The sequence below is a fragment of the Hirundo rustica genome, chromosome 1, assembly GCF_015227805.2.
Source record: "Hirundo rustica isolate bHirRus1 chromosome 1, bHirRus1.pri.v3, whole genome shotgun sequence".
Classification (NCBI taxonomy): Eukaryota; Metazoa; Chordata; class Aves; order Passeriformes; family Hirundinidae; genus Hirundo; species Hirundo rustica.
In genome coordinates this window covers 27073116-27100724 of record NC_053450.1, presented here as the reverse complement: position 1 = coordinate 27100724, position 27609 = coordinate 27073116, and the positions used below count along the sequence as shown (strand labels likewise).

The following is a 27609-nucleotide window of genomic DNA, read 5'->3' as shown; positions in this document are numbered from 1 at the left end:
GCTCACTGCTAAAAGATTTTTTTTTAAAAATATCTCAACCTTTGCACTCTACAAACGTATCAGGTGAGAGTATCGTGTTTTCTCACATGGTAATTTGGTAAAACAAATTCACAGCTCTGCATAAAAAAATCATTAATATAAAACCCAATAATATTTAATAAAACTATGCCCACTACATGTGTGAAAGAAACCATATACTACTAGCCACTTATTATAAGAAATGATTATGTTGGTAGATTGCAACAGTAGATTTTGAATATATATATTTTTTCCATAAAATTTTAGCCCATTAACTAACTATATGCATCATGTTAAAGCTTTCTCTTTTCCTCAGCTTTTCTTTCAACAAAAATCAGAGAACTGAGGATTTTCTGATGTTGCCAAATGCAGTCTATCAATCTGGATCAAATTATCTGACACCTTATCCCTTAGTGGATAAAATTGCTCAAGACCTTATCCTGATTTTCCAGTTTCCTGAAATCATTCAAAATTACACTGATTTCATTAAACCACTTTGCTGACTGATTATACTCCAGGTGACGGTCCCATCAATATTTATAGATCCATGGTAGTACTTTCCCACTGGAGCATCACCAGTGGTGGTATTTACACCTGCCAGGCAGCATTAACGTGACCTTACTAAATTTAGGATGTATTGCAAAGCCACTTCTGCACTGGCTCTGCTGTCTGAAGCGTTGGAAGCTCATCGGGAGCACAACCTTGGACTGCCCCCAGCTGGACATGTGCCACGTTCTGGTGCGCTGTGATTGCAGCTGGGGGACGCCTGAACTCAGCTGCTGTGAGATCTGTGTGCAACACACACTTTGGAGATGTGTAGGTTAAACCTACACTCTGCTCATAGTGTGCACAGCAATTATTATTACCTCTCCCCATTTCTTTCCTTTGAAAAGGTGAAAAACAGAGGCTGTTGAGCAAAACACGCTGGAACAAAGCGGATGACAACAACAAAAAATCGTGTTTAAGTTAAAATGTGGTTATCGTCATATGTAAGTAAGGAAGCGCTGATGGCGGTCACGTATCCTGAAAGATCTGACTTTTGAAACATCGTCAAAATTCTCCTGAAAAGTTCTTGCATTAGGAGGTTCTGAGCACTGCTGGCATGCCGACTTGGGAAACAAAACCAAATTGTTTGTGTGGGGGAGGGAAATGTTTCTATTGTCTAATAGGCCTAATCTGTCTCATTCTTCTTTAGCTGGGTTAACCCTGCAGTGCTAAGAACTGACTGACTTAAAGGTGTAAACCCAATGTATGAGGAGCAAGCTTAAATAGTCTTGGCCCCATTGAATTTCCAGCTAAATACACTTTGCATGTCTGATCATGTGAGTTTTTAAAGTGTCTAAATGCTGCCATTATTTCCCCTGCCATGGGTTACAGGTGGGGTAATATCCCGCCTGAGGCAATTGTAATTGGACCCTCAAGATGCAGTTTTATTGCTCTCCTGGCTCAGCATAGCTGCCCAGTGGCTTATGGCCAGTTCTTGCCCATTGGAGGCTCCTGGCCAGCCAGCCAAGAAACCAGCTAGTTAGTGACCTTCCTAGAGGAGGTAGGGGGTGGCTGTTTTGGCAGCAGATATGCAGGCATGTTGTGCCTCATTCTGTAGCTTCCAAGCCTTGCTGTGCCAGGAGCAGCGTGTATAGACAGGAATCATCTGGTGAGTACCAAGGTCTCATCAGTTTCTCCCCTCCCAGGACAGGGGAGAAGGTGTCATAGTCGCAGCCTTGTCCCACTAGTTGCCAACTCACAACTCTTGCTGCAGTTAAATTTCAGCACAAGGGTCAATAGACTAGCCATGGTGCAGGCCTTCAGCCAACACTGTACACCAAACATGTTCAAAGTCCTGAAAAATGAGTGTGTGTTTTTAGGCGTGGGTGCCACACTGGGACAAACTGGTTTTGAGGCAAGTTCTGGATACTGACTTTCAAGGACAATGAAAGTCAAAACCTTCAAAACCATTTCAACTTTGCACATCATCTTATGTTCACACTAATTATTAGAAGGCTCTAAAAATTTGTATACATATTTAGTGATAGAGATGAGCAGCAAGAAATCTCCAGCAAGCAAAAATGTTTAAAAAAAGAGAGGAATCCAGAGGCACTACCAAACCATCTAACCTCCTTGAATAGGCTATGTTCTGCCACAGACTACTATTTTACTGCAGAAATATTTTCTCTATAAGCATTCTCAGATAGCTTCCTGTTTATAATACAGTTAAGAAATGTGAAAGTTTTATTCAAGCTTTGTAGTGTGCTTTCTCATTCTCCAAGCGGTGCAGAGCATCCTTGCAAGCAGGGGTTAAATCCTGGACTTCCTTTTTGGCTTCTCATCCAACAATCATAGAATCGTTTTCTGGCTTTGACAGGAGGGAGTTGGATTTACTGGCTGGCAGTTGTGTAAGCATCAACTGTACTGGAACTACAGTGGGAGCAAGAAACAGGAAGAAACCAGTTGGTAAAACACAATCATAGGCTGGCAGGAATTCCGTGACTATTTGTCACTCCTTCCCAAGAGGGGAAAAACAGTTGGTGGCAGATACTCAGTACCATCAAGTACTCAGAAGAGAGATTAAATATCTTTTCCTCCATGCCAGGATACTCAGAGTTTTACTTCAATGTGGACCATGGCTACTTGGAGGGTCTGGTCCGAGGGTTCAAAGCTGGGATCTTGACAAGTGCGGACTATGTCAATTTAGCACAGTGTGAGACGCTAGAAGGTAAGTCTGCTGGTTTATTTCATTTAGGAAGAAACACTGTTGCTTAGGTGTTTGAAGAAAGTCTTAAACCCAGAGATAACCTCTGTCCTTTGAAGAACTGATTTTATATTTAAATTAATAGCTTTCCATAGACTGTGATTTGTGTATGGGCTGTGATTTGCTATGCAATACAGATGATGGGACTTTCTGCTTTACTGATAAAGTTTAGAAATCTCATCCACTGAGTTCTTAAGAAGATTGGCAACCTTCTCACAGATTTTAACCATGATATAGAACAGTTCATGTTTGGAACTTTCATACAATTTCAGCTGTATAAGCCAGTTTCCAAACCCTTATTAAAAGCTTACTATCTGGCTCTGAGTTTCTCTGTAAAAGATATGATTTTAGTAGTTTATTACTTCTTGAGTTTTGGGCTGTGGTGGAGACTCAGCTTACCAGGAACAGAAAACTAGACTCCACTTAGGGAAATAGAAAAAAAAAAAAAAAAAAAAAGAGAGAGAAAAGCTCTCTTCAAGGTGACTTTGCCACAGTAATAGAGAGAACACACTGTAGTTTCCAAAACAGCTTTCAGTGGCCAGGACTGGTCACAGCCTGATGAAGACAAACTTGTACCAGAGAGTCACATGACCTACCTTTAGATGCTTGACAGGAAAAAAATGCAACAGAAAGAAATCACCTTTCCAAAGGAACATAAAATTTTCCTGACTGCAAAATGAAAGCTATGACTGTACACTCAATTTCTATAATTTGCTGTCCATTAGATCAATTTGGAAAAGGAAGAAAGAGAATGAATAAGCTCACTCTATTTTAAGCTTTGGTTGGTTTATGCAAGCAGTACTTGGTTTCGGGTAAGAAAAATTGAAGAATGATGATTCCCATAACAACAGAGTTTTGAGGGTGTCTAAGCCATTAATATAAATAACATAAACCTGGAAAGATTGCTTGACATTCATCTCTCAGGTTAATAAAACTACATTTAAAGAAATGCACATAGAGATTTACTTGTCTGCAGAATAAAGTTCCTCTTGTAGCTAAAGACAAGTTTATCAACACAGTCAGTGGAATCTAGACACTCTTGAGCTGACCAAGTGCATGTGTGTACTGCTGCTGCTGATCTGGAGAGTTTTATCAGCTCTCCATTTAGTACAGTAGCATTTTAGACACACAGAACAGATGTATACAATCGCTCTGAGAAATGAAATCTATTCCTTATGTCAGCTGGACAAAATCAACTGTTTCTTTACCATATTTGTTCCAGCATTTGTGATCTATGCAACTTAAAGACTCTATAGAAACTCTTGATATTATATTTAATTGTTTAAGTAAAAAGTCCTGCAGCATAAGTATGCAGACTTTGGGAAAAGGTAACAGTTACAAACGTCTATAAAAGACACAAAGGACAGATTGGTAGAAAAATTAAACTGTGTTGCCACCTCATTTCTCCCTGCAGATAAGCTCAGTAAGTGATGTCATCCAAGCTTCATGATAGAAAAAAATCCTGGTTGCTTCTGAATAAGAAGAAAATACACAAAGTTAAAAACATATAAGCAAAAGGGAGTATTTATACCCTTCATAAAATAAAACTTGCTCATGTTGAGTTTAGAATAGCTAAAAAATCCCCAAATTTTTTACCACCATGGAAGTTATTTACCACCATGATGTAGTTTTCAAATGTTTCTAAGATACATAAACCTTCAATATTTTTAAGAGCATGCAGCAGATGGACAGGTAACAACAGAGAGATAAAAAACATTTCTGATTACATTTTATAATAGGAAGAACAATTAGTTTTGGTTTTGAAACTTATTTTTCTGGTGTTCATTCAATTTTAGAATGCAAATTTTTTTATCAATAGAAGCAGCAGCCTTCATCATCCCTCCTGCAAGCATATCTCTACTACCCACTATTACTTCTCCTTTTTCTCTATTCAGCTACATCTCTTTCACCAGTTACTTTTTTCTCCTTATAGACAGCTAACAAACTCCCACCATTTACTTAACAAATGTATTATTTATAAGGAAAATAGGAGAAATAATGGATTTCTGCATGATGCTAAACACACTTATCTCTCTGCACGTATAGGATGCTGTAATATTGAACTTCCACTGTGAGTGTACAGTGCACCAAACCCACAGGCCCCTACCTCTAAAGTAAACTTAATACATAGTCTTTTATTCAAATTTGAAATATTCAGCAGGAGGATCTGTGCTGTAGTACTATGATGTTTGCTCAGTAGTGCCATCATGTTTTTGCATTAAAAGGTAATAAATTTATCCTATTCTGCATTCTGTGGCTTAGCACCACACCACAAAAAATGGCCTAAGTTAAAAACACTATAAATATGCTAAAACAAACAAGCAGAAAACAAAAATCAAAACCACTCAAAGCAACCCAGAAATAGAAACAAAAAGATCTTTTAATTTCAAAGTGGTTTTGGTATCTCTAGAGAGGAAATCATTATGTCAGTACTGAAGAACCACAAGAAAAACTGCAGATTAGTGCTTTACATCTGCTTCATAATCACAGAGCAAGCATAAAAGATGGAAAGAAAAAAGAAGACTGTTATCAGACTAATGATGCCACTGTGTCCTCTCAACTCAGGGCCATACAGACAGGAGGAGAAGCCTTCAGTTCCATTTAGACATATTTTTGGTCTTGGGTGGACTACTCTGACTTCCATGGAGCTGCATGCTGCTGGTTTGGCCCTATGGCATCATCTGTTTCAAGGGAATGAGGTTCCCAGAGCAACCTTGATGAGAGTGTCTGAAGTAGAATATGGGGGTGTGGGAGTGTGGAGGTGTCTAAATGCAGTGTTTTGTTCTTCTCTTGCTTTTTTGTGTGATAGAAAGATTTTTGCTCTGTAGAAGGGAGGCTAGGTCACAGAAGGACAAGCATCACAACTCTGCTCCCAATAGAATTACAGAAATAAGTTTATTTAACTTACCAGAGCCAGGGCCTGTCAGCATATGGTGGTCAAAATAAGTGTTAAGAGAAAGAAAACAGCAGCTACTTGGTTATTGTTATCAAAGTGAGGAGATGGACAAATTACCATGAACTTGATGCCAAGAGACCAGGTTAACACTTTGTTAAAGTCCTCACAATACCCCTTCTTTCTGATCAGGATCATTCCTGTCTTAACTGCATTCATCTTAAACTAGTCTCCCTCTGTGCATTAATTCCTTTTAGTCATACTTTAGTTAATTGTGTTCGTTTGCTGTTCAGTTGTGAGTCAACTCATGTAATTATTTAAAGTCATACTTTTTCTATAAGTTGTTTTCCTGCATGTAATTTTATGAGGAAGTAAGACAATTCAGAAGGATGACAATCAAAATGAATGGATGACAGCTGAAATAGAGGAATTTTCTTCCCTAGGAATCTTTAGGACAAAGGCCGGAGTCTTGTGTAGGTTTCCAAGAGACCCTGAGAAAAGGGGAAGCTATAATAAAAAAAAAGTTTTGGTGAACAGGAATGTCTGAGACCGCTGTAATGCTCAGCCATCTACTCCTGCTGGGTCATCAAGTCATGTCACCAGTGCAAGTGTCTGACTGCGATAGTTCCCAGGTGTTATTTATGCCAGCAGCAAAGAAAGGACTATAATTTAGGACCACCAGTTCAACCTCTGAGCTGCACTGAACTCTGTCTTGATGTGAACGCTGATTATGACAGCTGATTGATACTATACTCTATTGACGTTTGTGGATGATTGTTTCATCCAAGCCCACGAGTTGAATATTTTTTCTTACATAGAGTATGCATACTGGCATTTATTTCTTTATTCAGTTAAAGAAACACATCTATAAAGCAGACTGTGTAACTGACAGGGTTGTAAACCCAACCTTCCTGGGTATAACATTTCCTCCATAGCTTTTGGGAGATGGGTAAGACTATTTAATGAATTATAGCTATATACTTTTCGTGCCTTATATTAAGGCATTGTTTATGAAGCCACTCAACCAGAGGACTGAGGAACAGTAAAAATACTGAATATTGTGAAAATACTCTCAATCAGCAGATTTTTATTCTGCTCATCATGTTAATTACACTTCAGGATGGTCAAAACCGTATTTGGGTTGATATTTGGGTTTTACAGTCTGATTTAAGTAGTTAACCCCTGAAAACTACTGTGTTTGAAAGGCATTTACAGAGTGTGACTAAAGGTAGGTATCTAAGGTTAATCTGAAAAGGAATTGAAAAAAGTTGGAATTCATCTCTGCATTTAATAAAGTAGTATTATGTAATCTCAGCATATGCCAAGTATTTTTGTGCTCTGCAACAAAAAAAGAGAAAGTAGGAATGAACAGTTTTCACAGAAAATGTTGGTGTAAAATCAAAATATTTGTGATTTTTTAAAAGCTTGGTCTTACACAATTAGACTAATTTCTGGGTATAACTGTATTTTTATTGATCTCTTAGTCTTGCTTACCTTTCCCTCTTTCTTCAATTGTGTTTCTATTTTCATATTTGGACTCTCTTTCTCCTCTTCCTACATGGAAGACTGTACTGAAACTATGGTTTTTCTAATGTTTTGTGATTTGATGTGGATTTTATGAAGACTATATTTGGTGGATAAGGAACTGGCTGAGTGGTTGCATCCAGAGAGTAGTGGGCAGTGCTTCAAAGTCCAGATGGAGCCCAGTGATGAGCGGTGCCCCTGAAGGGTCCTTACTGTTTGATATCTTCATCAGTGACACGGACAGTGGGATCGAGTGCACCATCAACAAGTTTGCAGGTGACACCAAACTGAGTGGTGCAGCTGACAAAACTGGGGAATGGGATGTCATTTAGAGGGACCCAGCAAAGCTGGAGAAGTGAGCCCATGGGAATCTCATGAGATTTGATGAGGCCAAGTGTAAGTTCCTGCACCTGGGTTGAGCAATTCCTGGTATCAACACAAGCTGGGGCAGGAAGGAATTGAGAGCAGACCTGTGGAGAGGACTTGGATGTCTACTGCTCTTGGACGGAAAGTCAGACATGAGCTGAAAATGCACGCTCACAGCCCAGAAAACCATCCATAGCCTGGGCTGCATCTAAAGCAATGGAAAGAAATGGATTGCCCCCTCTACTCTGCCCTCGTGAGAACCCACCTGGAGTATTGTGTCCAGCCCTAGGGTCCCCAGCTAGGAAGGACATGGACTTGTTGGAGTGAGTCCAGAGTAGGGCCACAGACTAGTCTGGAACTAGGGATGGAACATCTCTCCTATGAGAAAAAAGATAAGACAGTTGCGATTGTTGAGCCTGGAGAAGATTCTAGGAAGTCTTTATTTCCAACTTTCAGTACCTGAGGGGGGTTACAAGAAAGATAGAGACAAACTTTTTAATAGGGCATGTAGCAATATGACAAGGGGCAATGGTTTTAAACTAAAAGAATAGATTGAGGCTAAATATAAGGAAGAAATTTTTTGAAAGGAGAGTGGTGAAACACTGGAAGAGGTTGCCCAGAGAGGTTGGAAACATTCATGGCCAGATGGGATAGGACTCTGAGCAACTTTGAGTGGCAGCCAAACTGCACAGAAGACTCTATGACGTTTATCTCAGTAAGCTACAGCGCTAAACGTAGGAGTCTGATTCACATTGTACTAGTTCTTTTGGTTTTAGTCTCAGTGTAGGCAGCTTTATTGCATGTGTAAGGAAGAATACACATAGGGAAATAGGCAAAAGTAGCTACTGTAGTGATAAATGCTTACCTTGCTAACTGCAAATTAACTTCCTTACAGATACACCCTGATTTCCTCAGTGGAAGAGTTGCTGTCATTTTCCCTAATTATCAGTACAGATTTCACATAGAAATCTAATTAATATAAGTGCACAAATCATATAACAGTATCCCAATCTATAATTTGCAACAGTTTTAATATAGCATTTGAACACAATTGTGCATTACGGTGGGGCCTTTTCTGAAAGAAGATGTTAAACTGCTTTGAACAGCAAGAACTGATTCAATTGCTTGCTTATGCCTCATGGTAAAAAATGGCTAGCAGAGAAAATTTGTCTGATTAAATCTATGATTCTAAAGTTTCCTTTAACTTTGTGGTCAAAATAACTCATTTTCCCCAGTCACCAAGGCTGAGAGCTCAAACAGAAAATGTCACAATGACCCAAGTTTCTGGAACAGCTTTTTAGGATTTGCTACTAGCCGCTATGAATCAGAGAAAGCCAAATCAGAAATGCTAAGAGAGTGGTGTAAACTCTCCCCTTTCAAGTGGTCCACTACAGAATCCATTTCGAGTCGAGAATGTGTGCCAGGCAAGATCTGATTTCTTCCCTTCTTCAGGCAGCCTGATAACAGAAGATTATAATCTTACTTGAGATTTAGATGTTTCATGGGAATATTTAAGATCTTACCAAAGTTAAAGGATGATTCCTATTAATGCAAAACAATCCATGGGAGTGCAGCAGATAAAACAACTGATGTGTTATAAAGGTGCAAATCAGTGAAATCGAAACATTGAACAAACCTGATGAGAGAGGGACTAGAGACAGTAGTGAGTAACAGTCTATCTGGTTTGTCGGAAATGAAAGCTGATGGTGAAACTTCTGACAAAGGCATAAATCATTTGTTCTTTCCTGCAGCATGCAGAAAGTCTTACTGGTAGAAGGCAGTACAAATATGCATCAATTTTGCATTTACACTATATTAGATCTATGCAAAAAACTTTTCAATTGAGTATGACCAGTTGCTTAATTTAAAAATGTATTAGAAATTAACTTTTTTTAAAAAATTGGGTTGCAGACAACGTGACAGTTTATTCTCACGATCTTTCCTGAATTTAATTCCAGATCTGAAGTTACATCTACAGACTACAGACTATGGCAACTTCTTGGCTAATGAAACTGGCCCTCTCACTGTTTCCACCATCGATGAAAAACTGAAAACAAAACTACTCACAGAATTTCATTACTTTAGAAACCATGCTTTTGAACCACTTGCCACTTTTCTGAATTTTGTCACGTAAGTAATATTATCACATAGCTTGCCACACAGTAATTGAAAAAGCAGTTAAAATAGCATAAATGCAACATATTGGAATTTCTAGTAAGGTTTAAAACTAGAAAAATTACTTTGATAATGTGACATTTGCATACCTTTTTTTCTAATATAAATTCTGAAACTTTATGTGTATATGAAGAGCTGTTGTCTTTGCAATTGCTTATTTTAAGGAACGGAAGCAGATTTTTTTATGTGAACAGTGGCAGAAGAAGTGGTAGACATTATTAATTAAAAATGGTTAAAATTTGCAAACACTGTTTAAGTCAACTTGAAAAATTACATTTGGGGGGTGTAATTCATGCAAGATTAACAATTTCATGATGCACACGGAAGTGATTTAATTCCTAGGCATGTGCCAAGTTGCAGACCTTTTTTAAAGGGGGAAAGACAACACATCCTATACCTACCATAATCTTTATACTATTTGAAACAAATAAATAAAAAGCAGGAGGACTTATAGGGCATATTGCAAGGTACTTAGATCCAAGTAGCTTTTTTAGAAAGTTCAGCTGCTGGATGAAGAGATAGCTCTTGATCTCAACACCATCATAAATAGATGAAACTTGAAATGAATGGCTTAAGCAACTTTAAGAACAGGGATCTGCATTATAACAGTATAACAACCTGGATAAGCAGAATACCAGCATGATATTTTACCTAACTATTTATTCCCCTTGATCTTATACTTTTAATATACTTTAACAAGGACTGTTAACTGTTCAACTAACTATCAAGGAGCATTTTTATTAAAAAAATAAAAAAGAAAATGTCATTTTTTTTTTTTTTCTGGTCATGCATAGCTGACCACTCTAAGGCATACAATATTTGCATTTTGTTTCAGAGAAATAAAAATGAAAGCATGAAACTTGTGGCAGCTCTTTTCTCACACTCATTGACATAAAAGTATAGATGTGTAGGCACAACCTTTGCACACTGTTGTTTTTTAAAATAATGGATACACTGGTTAAAGATACTTCACACAAATCATTGAACTACATTCCACCTTGTATCCTCAAGCCTTCTTCACAAATTTTAGGTAAGAACATATTAAATAATCCCTGTATTTTTCTGGCTGTGTTCTTAGTCAGCAATGCAAACTCAAGACTGGTATTCAAGGGAATAGTGTTCCCATTTCCGAGTCACTGACAAGACCCTTATCAGCCTCTTTGACACCAAAACTAGTACGAAGCCGATAGAAAACTTCTACTCAAAAGAACACTTTGAGTAATAGAGAAGAGATCTGTAAGAACCTGCTCTTAGCTCCCTCATGGGAGAATGTTTAAAGCTGAGTGAGAAGAAAACTCTAAGATTGGACCATCTGCACGAACTCTTCTCTTTTAGTGCTGAGATTCTCATGTAATTCTTTGTCCAGATGGTATATATGAAATAAAAAAAAAAATCCCAAACTAGAAAAGTTGCTAGCTTAGGTGATTTGCTTTGGATACCACTGATTGCCACTTGTTACCTCTCAGCTGTTATGTTTTAGCTATTATAGTCATATGTCAATATCACCTTCTTTAAAGAGTGTCCATTTTCTAAATCAGTCATATGGTTTAAAACTAGTGCTGTGTTATCTACTTGCTATTTAAAAAACCTCTGTTTATTTTTGATGAGCTATTGATACAGAATGAACATATATTCTAATAATACTTTGGTATTGCGGCTAATTAAAAAAAAATTGGTTTTTATTTTTTCAAGTGAAAGTTGATTACAAAAATAATTTATTTTTCTTTTTCTTTCCAATACAGATACAGCTACATGATTGACAATGTAATTCTTTTAATAACTGGCACATTACATCAGCGACCCATAGCTGAACTTGTTCCCAAGTGCCATCCATTGGGGAGCTTTGAGCAAATGGAAGCAGTCAGCATTGCCTCAAACCCCACTGAACTCTTCAATGCAATTTTGGTTGACACACCATTAGGTAAAAACACTAAATAATTTTTTTTTTTCTTTCCCCCCCCTCAAAACTACTAATCCCATATTCTTTAGAAGAGGGTGTTTTCCACTGGATATGCTGTATTTTGGTAACACAAATCTTGAATTCTGGATCAAGCACTGCTGAAGTGGTGTTCAGGCCGTATTCTATTAACATTTATTAAGACCTATATCCACCTTGGGTAGCAGACAAAGAGAAAACATGCTACTCAAGAAGTGCAATATATATCTTTTATATTCAAAGTAGTCACTGATTTAAAACATCTCTATTTTTATTTCAACACCTACATTATATTAAAAAATATATCTTCACTAAGGATGAAGCAGACAGCTACTAATAAATATTAGATGTTGTGGTAGAACCTAGATTCCCTCCTGAGATTTGGGCATGGTTCAAATATAAAGAAAAGTCCTGTTTTGAAGAACTAAATCTAAGTGCAAAGCAGGGTAAATCTTGGAAACGTCACATTATGAAATTAAGATGAAACTTTGCTCAATGTGGTGCAACAGCCAACACAAACCTAATAGGCTGTGAAGGACACTGAGAATAAGACAGAACTGTATGGATTTGAACATATATGAAACCATTATGTGGCCTCATCTTCAGTACTGTGAGAGGTTCTGGATTCTGCATCTCAAGAAGGTGTGGTAGGTTGCCCCCAGACAGAAAAAAAAAAAAAAATCCCACCCAGCCACTTGCTCACCCCCTACTCTCTGCACAATAGGTGGAGAAAAAAGGTAGGAAAAAAGAGATTGTGGGTTGTGATCACACACAAAGTACTGTTGCAGGCAAACCAGACTAAATATGTGGGTTTATTAACCTGATTTATTACTGATTAATATAGGTATGACATAATTAATTACTGATCCCGATATAAGGAAACAAACAGAAAATAAAGAAACATTTAGACACTTGGGGAAAATGCTTTTCCTCCAGCCTTTGCTGCTCCTTCATGCCAGGTTCCTCTTCTCTGCCCCCCTGTTATCCCCACAGGTTACTCTGCATCCCTCCAGACAGGCAGGGCTTGTCACAAGGAGCAGGGGGAGTTTAGAGCCATGGAATCATAGAATGGTTTGGGTAGGAAGTGAGCTAAAACATTATCTAGTTCCAGCCCTCCTTGCCATGGGCAAGGACACCTTCCACTAGACCAAGTTGCTCAGAGCCCCAACCAACCAGGCCTTGGACAATTCCAGGGATGGAGTATCCACAGCTTCTCTGGGCAACCTGTTCCAGTGCCTCACCACCCTGACAGTAAAGAATTTCTTCCTAATATCTGATCTAAACTTACCCTCTCTCAGTTTAAAGCCATTACCCCTAGTCTTATCTTTACACACCCAGGTAAAAAAGTCGCAGTTCTGTTTTCAGGTACGCCTGCTCAGCTGAGGGGCTTGGCTGTGCCCTGGGGTGTGTCCCAGCTGGAGCTGCCTGTGTCCAGCACAGCGCAGTCCTGCCTGTCCCTCACCCTGCAGCACACTCCCACCAGTGCCTGGGAACTGGCACACTGTACAGTGAAATCAGAGAAGGGACAGGGCAGGACAGCTAAAATCAACAGTGCTGCCATGTGTAGGCAGACTAAAAAGTCCAGACTGCAGTTTGGAGTGGACAAAGCTGATGGGAAGTATGGACACGGTTTACAGATTCCTGATAGCTGTAGTTTGTTCACAGTGAGTTAAGAGCTGCTGCTACCAAATCCTTCAGAAAACCAAATCCCAGCAGAAAACTAGTCTTAAAAGGTAAACTAAACCACTGCTTTCACACAGCTGCTAGTAAATGTCTGTTTTGGGTTTTTTGTTGTTTGTTTGTTTGGGGTTTTTTTTGCTAAACTAGTTTGTAAAAGAAGAGCGTGGCATCAGTTCTTTAAAGCCATGGGGCAAATTTGTGAGCAAGAGATCTATAAGGAGATACTGAAGGGAACTCTCAGGGCTACACTTTCTGATATTCTCCATTCAAAATCTGGATGCTGGAAAAGTAGGAAGGGATAAGGCCACAAAGCATGGCCAGGCTCACATCCTCTGTGTAGATACCATCTTCCTTTGCCACTGCTTGGGAAAACACTCTGTCATATAGTTCTGCTCTGCCGCACTGGGACAGCTCAGGAACAGCGAGAGGCACACGCTGGTTATGAATATCAATTTTTAAATGGTCCAGCTGCACAAGTGAAATTCATCCGCTGCCTCCCTGCTCAAATGCTTGCTCTTTAGTCAGTTCTGCAGAGGACCCATAAGTACAGATGGTCAAGGTCAAAGCATGTGCCCTTTATCAGCTGCAGCCTGTTGCCTTTCCCACACTACATACGCAAAGAAGAAAAGAAAAAAATAGGAGGGTTCTCCTTAAATGAAGGATAGCTGCATGATTTCTGACAAAAATTATTTTTCATGTCCCTCACTAGTAAATCTCCATAATAACAAAACTATATACTTCAGAGAAGATTAGGGCTTTCATTAGCATTCCCATCTGATTCTCTTTGGAGACATGGACTCTGGCTGCAGCACTGATTGATTCCCCTCGCTGCAGATTCTCATTAAAAAGGAGGGGATAGAAGGATAAGGGGGAAATCAAGCAGATTTTTCTTCCTCTCTATTACATCACCCTTTCTTGTACCACAGAACTCTTGGATCCTTGTTCACACACTGGTGAGCAGTAGACAGGAGATGCATATTATCAGCATGCAGATTTATACTGCTGTATTATAAACTCTGCTTTCAGCTGCTTTTTTCCAAGACTGCCTGTCTGAAAACGACCTGGATGAAATGAACATTGAAATAATGCGCAACAAACTGTACAAGGCAAGTTTTTGCAATGAAATGATAATATTTGGGGTTTATCAAATGTCTCAGCCAAGCAGGTCAGTATCATTAACCCTGTTTTATGGATGGGGAAACAGAAGTATGATGAGATAAAGCAAGCTGTCTGAAGTCTTCCGGTTGATTTCAAGTCCAGAAATGAAACCCAGCTGCTTCCATTTCTACTCCACTGTTTGGGGAGTTTTCAAATTTTAGGTCTGCATCCAAATTCTAATTTAGTATCTCATTAATGAAAATGCTCTAGATGTCAGCCTAATATCCAGACCCAGATTTGTTTATGAATAACTCAGTTATCCACCAAATGCCAGAGAACTCTTCGCTCCTGAGTGAGCCTAGGCAGGCCTTTGGCTACTGTTTATTTATATGAAGAAGATGAGATTTGAAAGGGTCTAATGGTTATGAGTCTAGCAAACATGATTTTTACTTAAGGATTTTGTAATATTTTCTTCCTTTTAAAACAATTTTTAGCATTCTTACAGCACACTCCTGTAAGGATATGCAACTAATATGTGCCTTGCATTTTCAAAGTAGTTTACAAATCTTAGCATGCAGGTCACTACTCTTACAATGGTCTCTTTAAAGTCTATGCATACTCCAGTCCATTAACAGCTCCTCCTGGCAAAACCTCTTCAAAATCTTTATAATCTTTCTTTTACAGTGGATTTCCCAGATTGTGGGAAGTATTTTTACAGTGATTTGATTGCACTAGGGGGAAAGAAAAGAAAATTCTTCTTGTCTTACAAATGATATTTCTAAATTCCTAAGCCAATTTTTAATTTTTTAAAACTTTTACTAATTCTGTCATTCAATACAACATCAATTACGCCTACATACTTTAATTTTTTCATGTCTTTTAATTATTTCACAGTACTACTATACTAGACACTTTTTCCAATTTGGTAACATACGCATTTGATTCTTACATCCAGCGTGGATGATCATATATTAACACTTATCAAATCTATTTTCTTTTCTTCTCTCTCATCTGAGTATTAGGGGGACCATTCTGAGAACACTATTTAATTATTAATGGAAAATTTCTCCTTTACTTCAGCTGTCAATGTGATCAATTGCTTCTGCTCTGCTATCAGATAGCACTATACAGAACCTAATGCATAATTTCTATACTGTAGATCCCCCTTGAGATGTCTCTACTTAAAATTCAATTAATTGCATTGTTAGTGACAGCTCATAACAAGATTGTGTGAAGTGGTAGCAAATGCATTTTAACACAGATATTTCTCTAATACAGTATTTTGGGAGATTGAGAGGCAGGGAGAACAGCACCTCTGAGATATTTAGTGTCCTTCCTGCACAGGTATTTTGAAATGGGTGCAGATGCCAGAATCCTTAATAGACCAGAGGGCTCTGCAGACCAGTATTACAGAAGCTTTGTCTGCTGTTCTGTCCTAATCCAGGGGTTAGGGTAGAGCAGCAGGGATTAGTTTGTGTATCCTCATCCTGCTGGCCCAACAGCCGTGGCATAAGCCCAAATCCCCTCCTCCACACACTATAAATGAAGTGTTTCCTTCAGCCATCTGCTTATTATGCAGTGGAAGCTCAGTGGAGCTCAAAAAGTTCCTCCTTTAGAGAGCAAGTAAAACATAATATTTGTCTTATTACAATTTCTGAAAACATTTGATCTCAAATTGTAATAACCAGATATTTGCATTTGAATATTTCAACTTTCATTTGAACTAAGTAATTAAGCACATACTTAAATTTAAACTCATAGGTGGAATTATCAAAGTTGATGGAAGTGCTTAAAAATAAGGTTCATGGCTATGTGCAATCCTGGTCCAGGTCTTAAGCAGCATTTAAAATATTTCTCTTCTTCTTTCATGTAGTCTTACCTCGAGGCATTTTATAAGTTTTGTGAAAAACAAGGTGGTACTACAGCAGAAATAATGAGACCTATCCTTGAGGTAAGAAACGTTCAGTCTTTATACATTAAACTACTCCAAAATGTTGTCATAATTATCTCACTTTGTTTTTCCTGTTCAATCTTTTTCCATTTGTGGAGGTATCTGTTGAATGTTTGCTTCTCCTCTAAATATATCTGTTTTTCTAAGATGTAATGAGTAGTGTATTCGAGGATGACTTTTACCTTTTGACTAGAGAAGCAGCTAGACCATTACTAGGGAGGAGCCAGTCTCAGTTAATATTTTTCTGTAACAGAGAACAGAATAAATGGTTTACTAATCTCAACTTGTTGCCCTTTAACATTTCTCTCCATTATCTAGAAACACCACAAAAATGTTGATTATTGAGTTTGGGATAGCTAAAGCCTGGCATTACTGTCTATTTGCTAATCAATAATCTTCAGGCTTCATTGCACTGCTACGTTTGTTTACTCTCTTATTAAAATTACTGGTTGAGGTTAGAGTTGAGTGACCTTTGGAATTAGTGTCATATAAAAAAGTAGAACATTTTGTTTTGTATTTTTGTCTCAACTCAGAAAAGTTTGATATTTTTTCCATGGTATACAAAGTTCCTAATGTCGTTCCCCCAGTGCACACATGCATCTAGCAAATGATATTTTTGCCTCTGTTATTTTAATAAAAGATATAGAAATTTCTAAAATTGAATTCTCAACATTCAGGTCCCCTTTTCTTTTTTTCTCACTTAGTCTATCACAATTCTTTGCAGAGGCTGACAGCCAGACCACCCACTTGCTTCCAGGAGCTTTTTTTTCTGGATAAGCAATTTTACACCCTGGAAACCAAAAAAATTCACTGAGGTCTGATGACATCATACTGAAAATTTGCATTTAGAAGAGGGATAATAACCCTGGGAGCTCATCCCTGAGGGAAGAATATGTCTGAATTACATTTTATAAAACAATGTCCTAAAAGGGATTGCAATTTCCTATTTTAATTAAGGAAGTCATAATGTTTCAATTTATGCTCTAAACAAAATACTTCTAATCAAGTTAAATTGAATAGAAATTAAGTATTTTGACTTTTCTTTTCTTAAAAATAAAAATCCAGAGATTGGCTGGCAGAGATAAAGACATTTTCCATAGTTGATTCAGATTTTTCAGAAAATTCATTTTTAAATAGAAATTCGTGCTAGGAGCAGATAAGTTACATTAGTTTAAGCGTGCTGTAAAATTCCCTTTATATCAGTGGTAACAATTTTGCCTATGATAAGCTTCTTTAAAATCCCTATCTAGCGTCAATCAGCCAGGAGGATAAACTTTTCTGTAGAAGATTTCCTTTTCTATAATGTTTTATTACCCAGAAGAGGCAACTGGAACGGACCGCTAATGGTTGGATGCACAAAACCCCCCCCATTTTAATTATTCAAAAGAATACTTGCTATTTACTTTTTAATCTTCTATCTAAGACTACCAACCTCATGCTCCGGAATGAGGCTGAGGTATTTAGCTCCCCAACTCCTTGACCACCACGTGTGGTGCCAAACTTCCATACTGAGAGTACTGACGAATCTCTTTTCCACCGTGGATGACACAAGCCGCATGTTTGGCCCGGAATCTGGCAAGAAACTGCAGGACTGCACTGCACTGCACTGCAGCTAGATCTGTGTCTGTTAGCACAGCCCCATGCTAGATTCTGAACCAGCAGTCGCCCGCATGGGAACATGCACTAAGGGATGCGCACCTCCACCTGCAGCAGTCAGATGGACCGCCACCAAGTAACAGCCCCATGGCCTTACTCTCTATAGAGAACCTCATGTGCCAATAATTTGATGAATTGAGAGGTCTGTATGGGTGGGAATTATTCTGCGAATTTTCTCAAACTGGAAGCCGCCAGAAGCAGAATCCACACCTGCTACCATTAGTTGCAATTGTCTGTGATGCTTTTTACCAACAAAATATTAAACACCTAACAGCTAGATTCTACGTGACTTTAACAAGTTAGAAAAAGAGCATTTGTCCTTCTAAAATGGTTTCAGTAGGTCTATTAAGCCTATTTTTAATAAGGTAAGTGAAATTTGGCCCTGTTATTCATTAGCTAGAAATCTTTTCAAGCACACTTATTTTCTTCTTATTACTTCTTTACTGTTCACTCCTTTTCCTCACTTTGAAGAGAGTGCCAGTGGGTAGCAAGTTTCTGTTATTGTATTATTATGTGTTCCCGTACGCAGGAGTAGATGTGAGTATGTGTTTACTGGCTAAAGTGGAAGATTTGTGTTGCAAATGCAGGCTTATAATTCAAATGAAAAGAGCACCTCTTTGATTAAACTAGTTCAAATATTCACAGCATAAGAAATTTTGTAAGCCGCCTAAAATGTGTGTATGCTTGTATATACGTCACTTCATTCTCCCTGTGTAATCCCTGCAATTAGCAAGGGCTCTGCTGTCCTTAAAACATGAAAGGAAGGAATAAAAAAAACCATAGTCAATCTAGATCTCAAGACAGAAGAAAAGATTGCTTTTATTTACTATTGCATTTTTAATTTGTACTGTAAGGATGGTAAGTGAAATTTTGCCTTGTAAAAAATAAGAACCCAAGATCTAGACATTGGATTGCCTTTCAGGCTGCTGCTGCAATGAAAATACAAATACCACAGGCATCTAAACCTGCCAGAAGGAATACAGCCTATGATTCTATGTATTAAAATTAACTGTTATTTGAAACACTTCAGACTTTAACTTGGCAAGTAAACTGTCCCCTCCTCCTTATCAAATTATCCTTTAAAATATGTGCATTGAGAAACAACATTTTTTAGGATTTTCATTCAACCTTTACAATCAACAGCAGTTTGAGTTACAAGCAGTACTATTGGTCCTTTCCTTTATTAGTTTTATTTATAAGAACATTATTTCATAATATTACACATGAGGGTGTGAAGATATTTTTTCCTGTCAACATCTGTGTAACTAAGCATGGAAATGAGGAAGCAGCCAAAATGATATTTTTAGAACAAAAATCACAGAATAAAAGCTGTGGTTGCAAAACCTTATTTGATTTTCTAGTTAAAATTTCATGCATATTTGCAAAGAAGAATTTACTATTTCAAAAATAAGGCATGATTCCAATGCTCTCAAGTTGAGGGGTTTTTTTTTAAATTAAATTTCCACAGTTTGACTTACTAAAAAAAACCCCAAATATGCCCACCCTAATTTAGAATGAGATTCCTAATAACAACTCTTTATTCTTTGTTTTTCATATTAAGTTTGAGGCAGATAGACGTGCCTTTATCATCACCATTAATTCATTTGGCACCGAGCTGAGTAAAGATGACCGAGAAAAGCTGTATCCAACTTGTGGAAAACTTTATCCAGAAGGCTTGCACCTGTTGGCCAACGCAGATGACTATGAGCAAGTGAAGTGTGTTGCAGAATACTATGCAGTACGTAAACTAATTTATTAAAGCAAAAATGCAAAAATGCAAATGCTTAATTAACATCTCCTGACATCAGCAAAATTTTGAAGAGTATGCACATAAGCTAAAAGAATTTTCAAGAGAGAAAAAAAATCAGCAGAGGTACTAAAGTTCCCATAAAAATTTTTATGGGATCAAAGACTTTTGATATGAAGAGATAAGATTAAGATAAGACGTTATTACATTAGTGCAGTACAAAGTTCCTGTTACAAGGACATTTAAGACCAAATCACATTCTAGTAAATAAAACTCTTCCTACTCCATTAAGTCTCCCCAAATTGAGTTTCACTTCATTGCTGCTGCCTCCAAGATTTTGGAGCATAGCCATACAGAATTTTAATCTGAGCTGACCAAACAATTTATGGCACAGATTAGTCAAACCTGATTAATTGCCACTATAACATAAAAATTCCCTTCAGAAAAGTTTTCCTCTAAATCACTAATTGATTCAAAGATGTAGATGAAAATGTTAATATTGATGCACATAGTGTTATTAAGTTATTAAGAATTAGTTAATCTGCAACATTTGATCTATGAATTAACTTTTGTACTCTGTCTAACTATAATTAAGCTACCTCTAAGTAGGTACACCAAAAAAGTCTGGTCTATTGCTTTTTCTACAAAAACCCCCCACAAAGATGGAGCTGTGCATCTTCTCCTATGCATAAGCAGAACATTTTAATCATGAGTTACCACGTCAGTGAGGTATGGAGCGAGACTATTCATGGGATGGTGGGTTACTTAGATGAATTTGGGACCATTGTAGTAGACTTCTACTACACTTCTGCTTTAAGGGAAAAACAAACCAAACGCACAGAGAAGGAAATTACACAGAAACATAACACCTAAGAAATCAAGTCCAATGTATCTGCACAGTATATTCCAGGATGACAAATCAGACTAATGGATTTGGATACAATATTAATGCAGGTAAAGCAAATCCAGCTGACTACTGGAAATAAAAGGAGCAGCCATGTGATGATCAGAGTTCAGCGTTTCGGCTCCCTTTAGAGCTCTGGCTCTGATGGATACTATTTGTACAAGAAGTTCAGTGCTCGCTGTCCAAAGAAGTGAAAGGTCACATGTCATTCTACAATAAGTCTCTTTTAGTGCCTTCAGTAAATTACTTTAAATTGTTGGAAATGATGATAAGAAATACAAGAACAAATGTGATTTTTCTTTCTTTTGCTGATGATATGCTTTTAACGTTTGATTTATGTAGAAGTGTAATCTTTAAAGGAGGTCTTCTGTATAGAAAGATTACTTAATGAAGATTAATTTATGAAGTAATGTAAGGTGTCTGTGCTACACAGAGTGCAAAAGTACCTTATTTCCATGGTGTGGTTGTCTGTGCTTTTAGGAATACAAGGCTGTGTTTGAAGGTGTAGGGACTGGCACTGGAGAAAAGACACTGGAAGATGCATTTTTTGAACATGAGGTAAAATTTCTAATCTTAAAATACAAAAATGAATGTTACTCACATGGAATAATAATTAAAACAAGAATGAGGTCCCAGGCTTTTGATTCTACTGTACTGCTTTCTATTCAAGAACATGGATTTTCTATGGCTGTTAACATTTGGCTGAATCAAAATAGAAAGATTTACCTTTTTAAGTACAATTAATCCTATAACATTCTTCTGAAGACTCTTTACAGAGTTATCCGTCCTGATAGTCTATCCAAAAGCCATCTCATGAACACACTTAATGAAATTTCTTTTGAGTAACCTACTAGAGAAGATATTTCACTGTCTTTTATTTCCTATAATTTTACTGTAGTCTATCACCAAAATTCATCCACAGATGACATTTCAATTACATTGATACTCAAGAGATTGCTAAACATAATCATGGATGCAAAGCTGCAAGAAATCTCAAACGTAAAAGCTACCATGCAAAAATTCCATTCACCTTCCTTGCTATTTTTTCATAACACTTGTTTCATCTTTTATACAGGTAAAGCTGAATGTGCTTGCATTCAACAACCAGTTTCATTTTGGAGTATTTTATGCCTATGTGAAGTTAAAGGAACAAGAATGCAGGAATATTGTATGGATTGCTGAATGCATTTCTCAGAGACACAGAACCAAAATTAACAACTACATTCCAATTTTCTAAATCTGAGAATTTATAATGCTTGAAAAGATGCATCATTAATAGAAAAGAAGAAAAATCTTATTTAAAAAATAAATTCTTATGTGATGTTTTAAATTGTATTAATGAGCCTCCTTACATACATCAATGTAGGAGAAAAAGTAATGCAATTAGAGATATGAGTACTTCATAAGGAAATACTAATGGGTTTGTTCACAAATTTGCTGGTATATTTGTTCCCCACTGTGCCTATTTTAATTTAATTTAATTGATCAATAAAAATCTCCTGTAAGGTCTTAGATATATATTCTTTCTCTTCTGTGGAACAAAGATTTGTATCAATGACATTTGAAAAGCTCTTTAATGGTTTTTTTTTTTTGCTGTTGTTGTTTTTTTTCATTAATGTTTTTCTCAAAGGGCCAATTAAACCACTACTTCTGTCTCACAGGATCTTTCTCATGGCATACAGATTTTATGAAGGACTTAATACACAAATTAAGTGTATTAAGTCTGAGATTGCCTTTAACAAATCTGAAGGGGGAGCTTCCTGAACTTAACTGTGACTCCTCTCTGCAAGTAAATGTAAATAAGTAACTTCAGTGTCACCAAAATGTTTCTTCCTTTATGGTCAAATGAGGAGCATCCTAAGGGGCAAGCAATGGGGGTCTGATCTAGTCCACAGCAATAAAAATGTTCCCTCCCAGCACACCAAAGAATTGTCTTGATGTATGCACTAGAGATGATTATGAAACGTGAATGAAAATGCCAACCAAGTCTGTATCAGTTTTACATCAGACACAAACAACACCAGCTCTGAGCTATTTGAGGACCTGGCTAGGATCAGTAACTAAAAATAGAGGGAAGAGTTGAAGCCAGATTGTAGCAGGGCAAGATTAATTCCGCCAAAGAAAAAGGGGGGATTTTGAAAGCTTTATCAACATTCCGCCTTCCTACTCTATTCGAAGAATTTGCCCTTTTATCTTTCAAGCAGGTCATACCTTTATTTTCTGCATGACTTCTCAGTTTTAGGCTGCACAACAGCAAATCTTATCCTTCAGCTGACTGTTCTTCCAGTAAATATGATACAGAAATACAATCCATTTCCTGCTGAGTAGACAAAAAAAAAAAAAAAAAAAAAAAACAACACTGATGTCAACACTTCAGAATTATGGAAAACATTCACTCATCATGATTTTAAAAACTGAGAGATAATACAGCCTCTCTGTACAATAGGTAAATGTGCACATGCATTTATACATAAAAAGTAATAAATATTGTGGTTTTTTTATAAAAGCACACTTCTTGAACTGCAAATAATACCAAAGGGCAATATCCCAGAACATCCTATACTCATTTAATGCAGAATTGAGAGGATTTTAATGCTTGGCTTTACTGTGAATACCAGACAACCTTATATTTTTACTTTAAAAATATTTTCATAATTTATTTTAGAAATAATTTAGTAGGAATTTTGAAAAAATTGACTAAAAATTAATAAGTGTACAAGAAAAGAATACAAGTCTTATTTCTATATCAAGGCATATATCTTTAGGAGACTCAGCAATTCAGAAAAAAACAAAAAGAAACAAACAAAAAAAGAATGTATTTCTGAGTCTAATCTGTGAACAGTGCTTTCTTATACAACAAACTGTATCAAAAACTATTTCACAAACTGCAACAGAGAAAGCAATAGAAAACATTGCCACAAATTTGTAGATTTTTCTATATTTGCGTTAAAATTACATGAAATTCTATATTTGCATTTAAAAAATGTTAGAAGCAGAAGAATGACAAAGTCAAACTGGTCTGGGACACAGAAACTTAATTAATACAATTCAGCACAGTGCATGAATACTTTTTCTGTACTGATAAATAAGGCCTCCTTACTCGAACAAAACAAATGAGCTGACTTTCTGCCAAGAATTTTCTGAAGTGATTTGAAGGGGAAAGAATCTGCTCTCCACCCTAAATCATTCTGTGCCAGGGAAGATATGCAGCTGCTGTTGCAACAGTCTGGATACTGTTGGCTCAGAAAGAAGTGAGCAGGAATTGAAGCTTTCATGACTGTGTTGTCAGCAGAACTGGTCTTTAAACTATGGAAATGACAGCATCAGTTTTGATTGATGCTTTTTTCAAAACAAATGTGTAGAGTTTTGCCAAATGAGAACAGGACGTAAGAGACCTCAATTATATTCAATTCAAGGACAAGCAAGCTAGGACTTTAAACTTTTAACTCCTCAAAATCTATCTTTTTCTATAAATAATATAATTTACATTACTCCCTTGTTAGTAAAATAGTCTTCATGCTGGTGTAAACATAAATATAGAGATCTGTAAATCTATAAATAGAGATATATAAAATAGAATCAGAGTTTGCTGGGTTGGAGGAACCCAATATAAAGGGGATATAAAGGCTATATGTCATCTCTAACAAGATCTTATAGTGCAAGTTCAGATCACAGAATCACTACCAAGGGCATCATTAATGGGCTTCTTGATGGTAATGTCAACCTGTAACATAGGGGAACAGGAAGCAGCCATTTTTCGTCTCTCCCTTTCACCTCTCAGTAAGAACTTGTGTTCACACTATTTAATAGCTAAGCCAATCCAGAGAGATTTTGTTCAGTATGATTATGGTGACTGTGCCCCTTGGACTACCTCTGTAATGAGAGATGGAGAACAGGACCAGGAATGAGTTCCTGGTGGGCATTGAGAGCTGTGAATCTTTCTTTCCTTGATGTGCTTGCCATCTGCTCACAAACAGCTGGGCAGCATGGAATTGTGGATGGATCAGGCTGCGGTGTTCGAAGCACTTCCCATGCCCAGCTCCTCCTTCCTGCATGAATTACTGCGTTAGGCACGTTCGTTGAGAACTGAAGATTTATAGGATGAATCATATCAGCATGTGGTCATAAGATTTTCTCTGGACTCACAATCAGCTGACAGTAGCAGAATCTCTTCTTCTGGTTCTGTCAATTCCAGCACGACTTTCGGAAAACACCAAAAACAATCCAGAAACAGCTGGCCAGTGCTTGGATTTGCATCAGATTTATAAAGCTGTTACGATGAATATTACCATAATAGTTTAAACAAGAAATAAGACAAAATCCGTTGATTTGCTGGACAGCTAGATTGATTTACTGAGGAATGTGGGAAAAAATTGTAATATAAATCATGAGGAAAAAAAAGTGATAAATGGCAATAATATCTACCAGGCAGTTAAAACAGTTTACATGACACAAAGCATCTTCTCAAACAAACAGAAAATCATTCAATGTGTTGGAATGTCTCCCAAATGACAAAGAAGAAATAAAAAAAAGTGATTAAAGAAATAAAATTACAAAGCTCTCAAAGGGAAAGTTTTTATATTGATGACACTGTGAGAAATATTTGACTATTTGGAATTCATATTCTACACTTATTTTAAGCATTACTTAAGAAGAATATATTCTCTGTAAGTTAATTACATGTTCTAACTTGCTACGTATAACATGTAACAGCAAATCAGACTGACTGAAAAGGAACAGGTAGAACTTCCAAGGTCTTTGATAAGATAATAGCTGTATTTTTCTTTCCAATCAAGAAAAAGTACACATTCTTATGTAATTAATATTATACTGAAAATGTATATACTCTTTTTTTGTGCGTGTGTGTGTCTCATTGCTTTCTGAAACTTATGCTTTGTTATATAACTGTGGCATGTACCACCCCCCCACACATACACGTGTGCATCAACTACAGAATTTTCTACTGAGTCACATACCCGCTGGAAACGGAGAGAGCAACCATTGGATAAATTAATCTAGAACAATTTAAAAATTGTTCCTTCACAACACCTTTTTTAAGCAGTGAAAATGTGAAAAGCAATTAAAATATTTGAAAGATTTGTAATAAATTCATTGAAGACAAATAAAGCAAACTCTTTTTTCATTTTCATCTAAACTGATTTAAACCATTTTCTCCATGCCACACAACACAAGAAGCAAATGAGAGCACTCAAATAATTACAAGGTTACCAGACCTATGAATTTAGGGTTATAAAAATTTGTTATATCTACAACAATGCTTCAGCCAAGTTCAGTTGAATCCCATTACAGTGTTGCTTACAATCCCTGACTATTAAGACAAAAAAACCCAAACAAGCTTGAGAATGGCAGAATTTGAGGACAAAAGCTTTCCCTTATCTGGATAAACCAAGAAACAACAAAAATAAAAGGTCACATATTCTTTGCCCTGAGTAGGGAAATTAAAAAATTCAAAAGGGGGAAATCATGCTTTTAAAAATCTTCCCCCTCAACCAGACCTTTGACAGAAATGGCTTAATGAAAAGTGTATATGTGTGTGTATATATATTTATATATATTACCAAAAGACAGGATGGAATCATCATAACTGTTACAAAACTGAAACCAGAGTGTTTTGTCTATCATATGTTACATGAAGAGGGAGTACTAACACTGCTGGAAACATGCAGAAGCCAAAGAAAAAAAAATAAAACAGATGAAGTTTATTTATAGCAAATATTAGGACTTTCATGGATGTATGAAAACCACAAACACTTTTCAAATTAGTCTAAACAATATGTTGTGAAACATATGAAAACACATAAAAAATTGTTCTATGTCTCAATAAAAAAATCAAGCAAAGCACTTAACTAAAGCATATAACCACATACAGCAAAAGCAACAGTAGGTAATAGTCCAAAGGGAATAAATGACAATGCTCCAACTGAATTCAGTGGAAGCAGGGTTAGAGTCTCTGGGTGAGCAAATGGCTGTGTTTGTGCTAGCTGTATTCACAAGGTTTATGTGAAAAACCTGAATCTGTCCTTCAAACTGCTCAGTGTGGCGGTGTGCTGCCCAGTGTCCTGCAGCAGTTGTGATGCTGTGACAAATATTGTGCCAGGTAGTAACCAGCATGGTCACTGTGCCCAGCACAGGGCACAGCAGACTGAGCAGCTGACTGAAAAAGATAACGTTTTCTTAGAACCCTTAGATGAATTCATGTTGATGACTCCTCTGGCAGGAGATGATAGCTGAGAAGTTTTACAAACATTACTATCACCACTTGGCTCTCTGGTGTCCATGGCCTGCAAGAGAGAGCGTCTGAGTGGGTGCTCTTCAGTTCAGATCCAGAGGTCTGACTAATTAAACAGACCTTTTAAATTTGGCACATGGGATCCAGCTGCATGTACACTCCTCATTTTGCTCAAATAAACGTGCAGAAACCAAATGGGGAAAGCCACTGAAAGCATGGAAAACCACTGCTTTTAAAGTGCTACTAAAAGTGACTGCCTAAAATAGTGTCACTACTTCTGTATCAAAGTCTTATTTCTGTCATTCCAAAGCAGAGTCTGTAATTTAAAGGTGTGAGCTTTAATAATCTTCTCCTAAAACCAGCAGTAACAGTTTACAACCTCCATCATGGCAGCAAGGCTGTCACTGAATGCCATCATAGCACTGTAACTTTTTTCTTTTATGGTTTTTAGATCAGTCCTTGCTATTGAATCATGACAAATGACATAGTTTGTAATTTCATCTCTCAGGATTTTACCTCACCAAAGCACAAGCCAAGTCTTGCATTAAAACAAACCCGTGCCAAAAGTATTAACTCACAAATCAAAATGCCAACCTTTCCAATCGGTCCTACTTGTTCTAATCCCATATGCCCTACATGCTATTTTATCTAAGTATCTTACA

General features: G+C 37.1%; 1 protein-coding gene across 2 annotated transcripts; it reads left to right on the top strand.

The window, feature by feature from the left end:
- The first annotated feature begins 2532 nt into the window (after nucleotides 1-2532).
- ATP6V0D2 (ATPase H+ transporting V0 subunit d2) lies at nucleotides 2533-22083 on the top strand. Of its 2 annotated transcripts, XM_040071866.2 has the most exons (8): nucleotides 2533-2731; nucleotides 9509-9680; nucleotides 11468-11646; nucleotides 14368-14447; nucleotides 16313-16390; nucleotides 19608-19784; nucleotides 21178-21255; nucleotides 21773-22083. In XM_040071866.2, exons 1-8 carry the CDS (start codon nucleotides 2602-2604, stop codon nucleotides 21932-21934), a joined length of 1056 nt encoding a protein of 351 aa, XP_039927800.1. In that variant the 5' UTR covers nucleotides 2533-2601; the 3' UTR covers nucleotides 21935-22083. The 2 variants fall into 2 exon arrangements, with proteins under 2 accessions (XP_039927800.1, XP_039927804.1); XM_040071870.2 differs by lacking the exon at nucleotides 19608-19784 and having other exon boundaries at nucleotides 2554-2731.
- The last annotated feature ends 5526 nt before the right edge of the window (nucleotides 22084-27609 follow it).

Coding starts and splice junctions, on each gene's coding strand:
- ATP6V0D2 (XM_040071866.2), top strand. CDS start 2,602: ATGCCAGGATACTCAGAGTTTTACTTCAATGTGGACCATGGCTACTTG. Junction 19,785..21,177: donor GTGTTGCAGAATACTATGCA/GTACGTAAACTA, acceptor CTGTGCTTTTAG/GAATACAAGGCTGTGTTTGA. Junction 21,256..21,772: donor ATGCATTTTTTGAACATGAG/GTAAAATTTCTA, acceptor TCTTTTATACAG/GTAAAGCTGAATGTGCTTGC.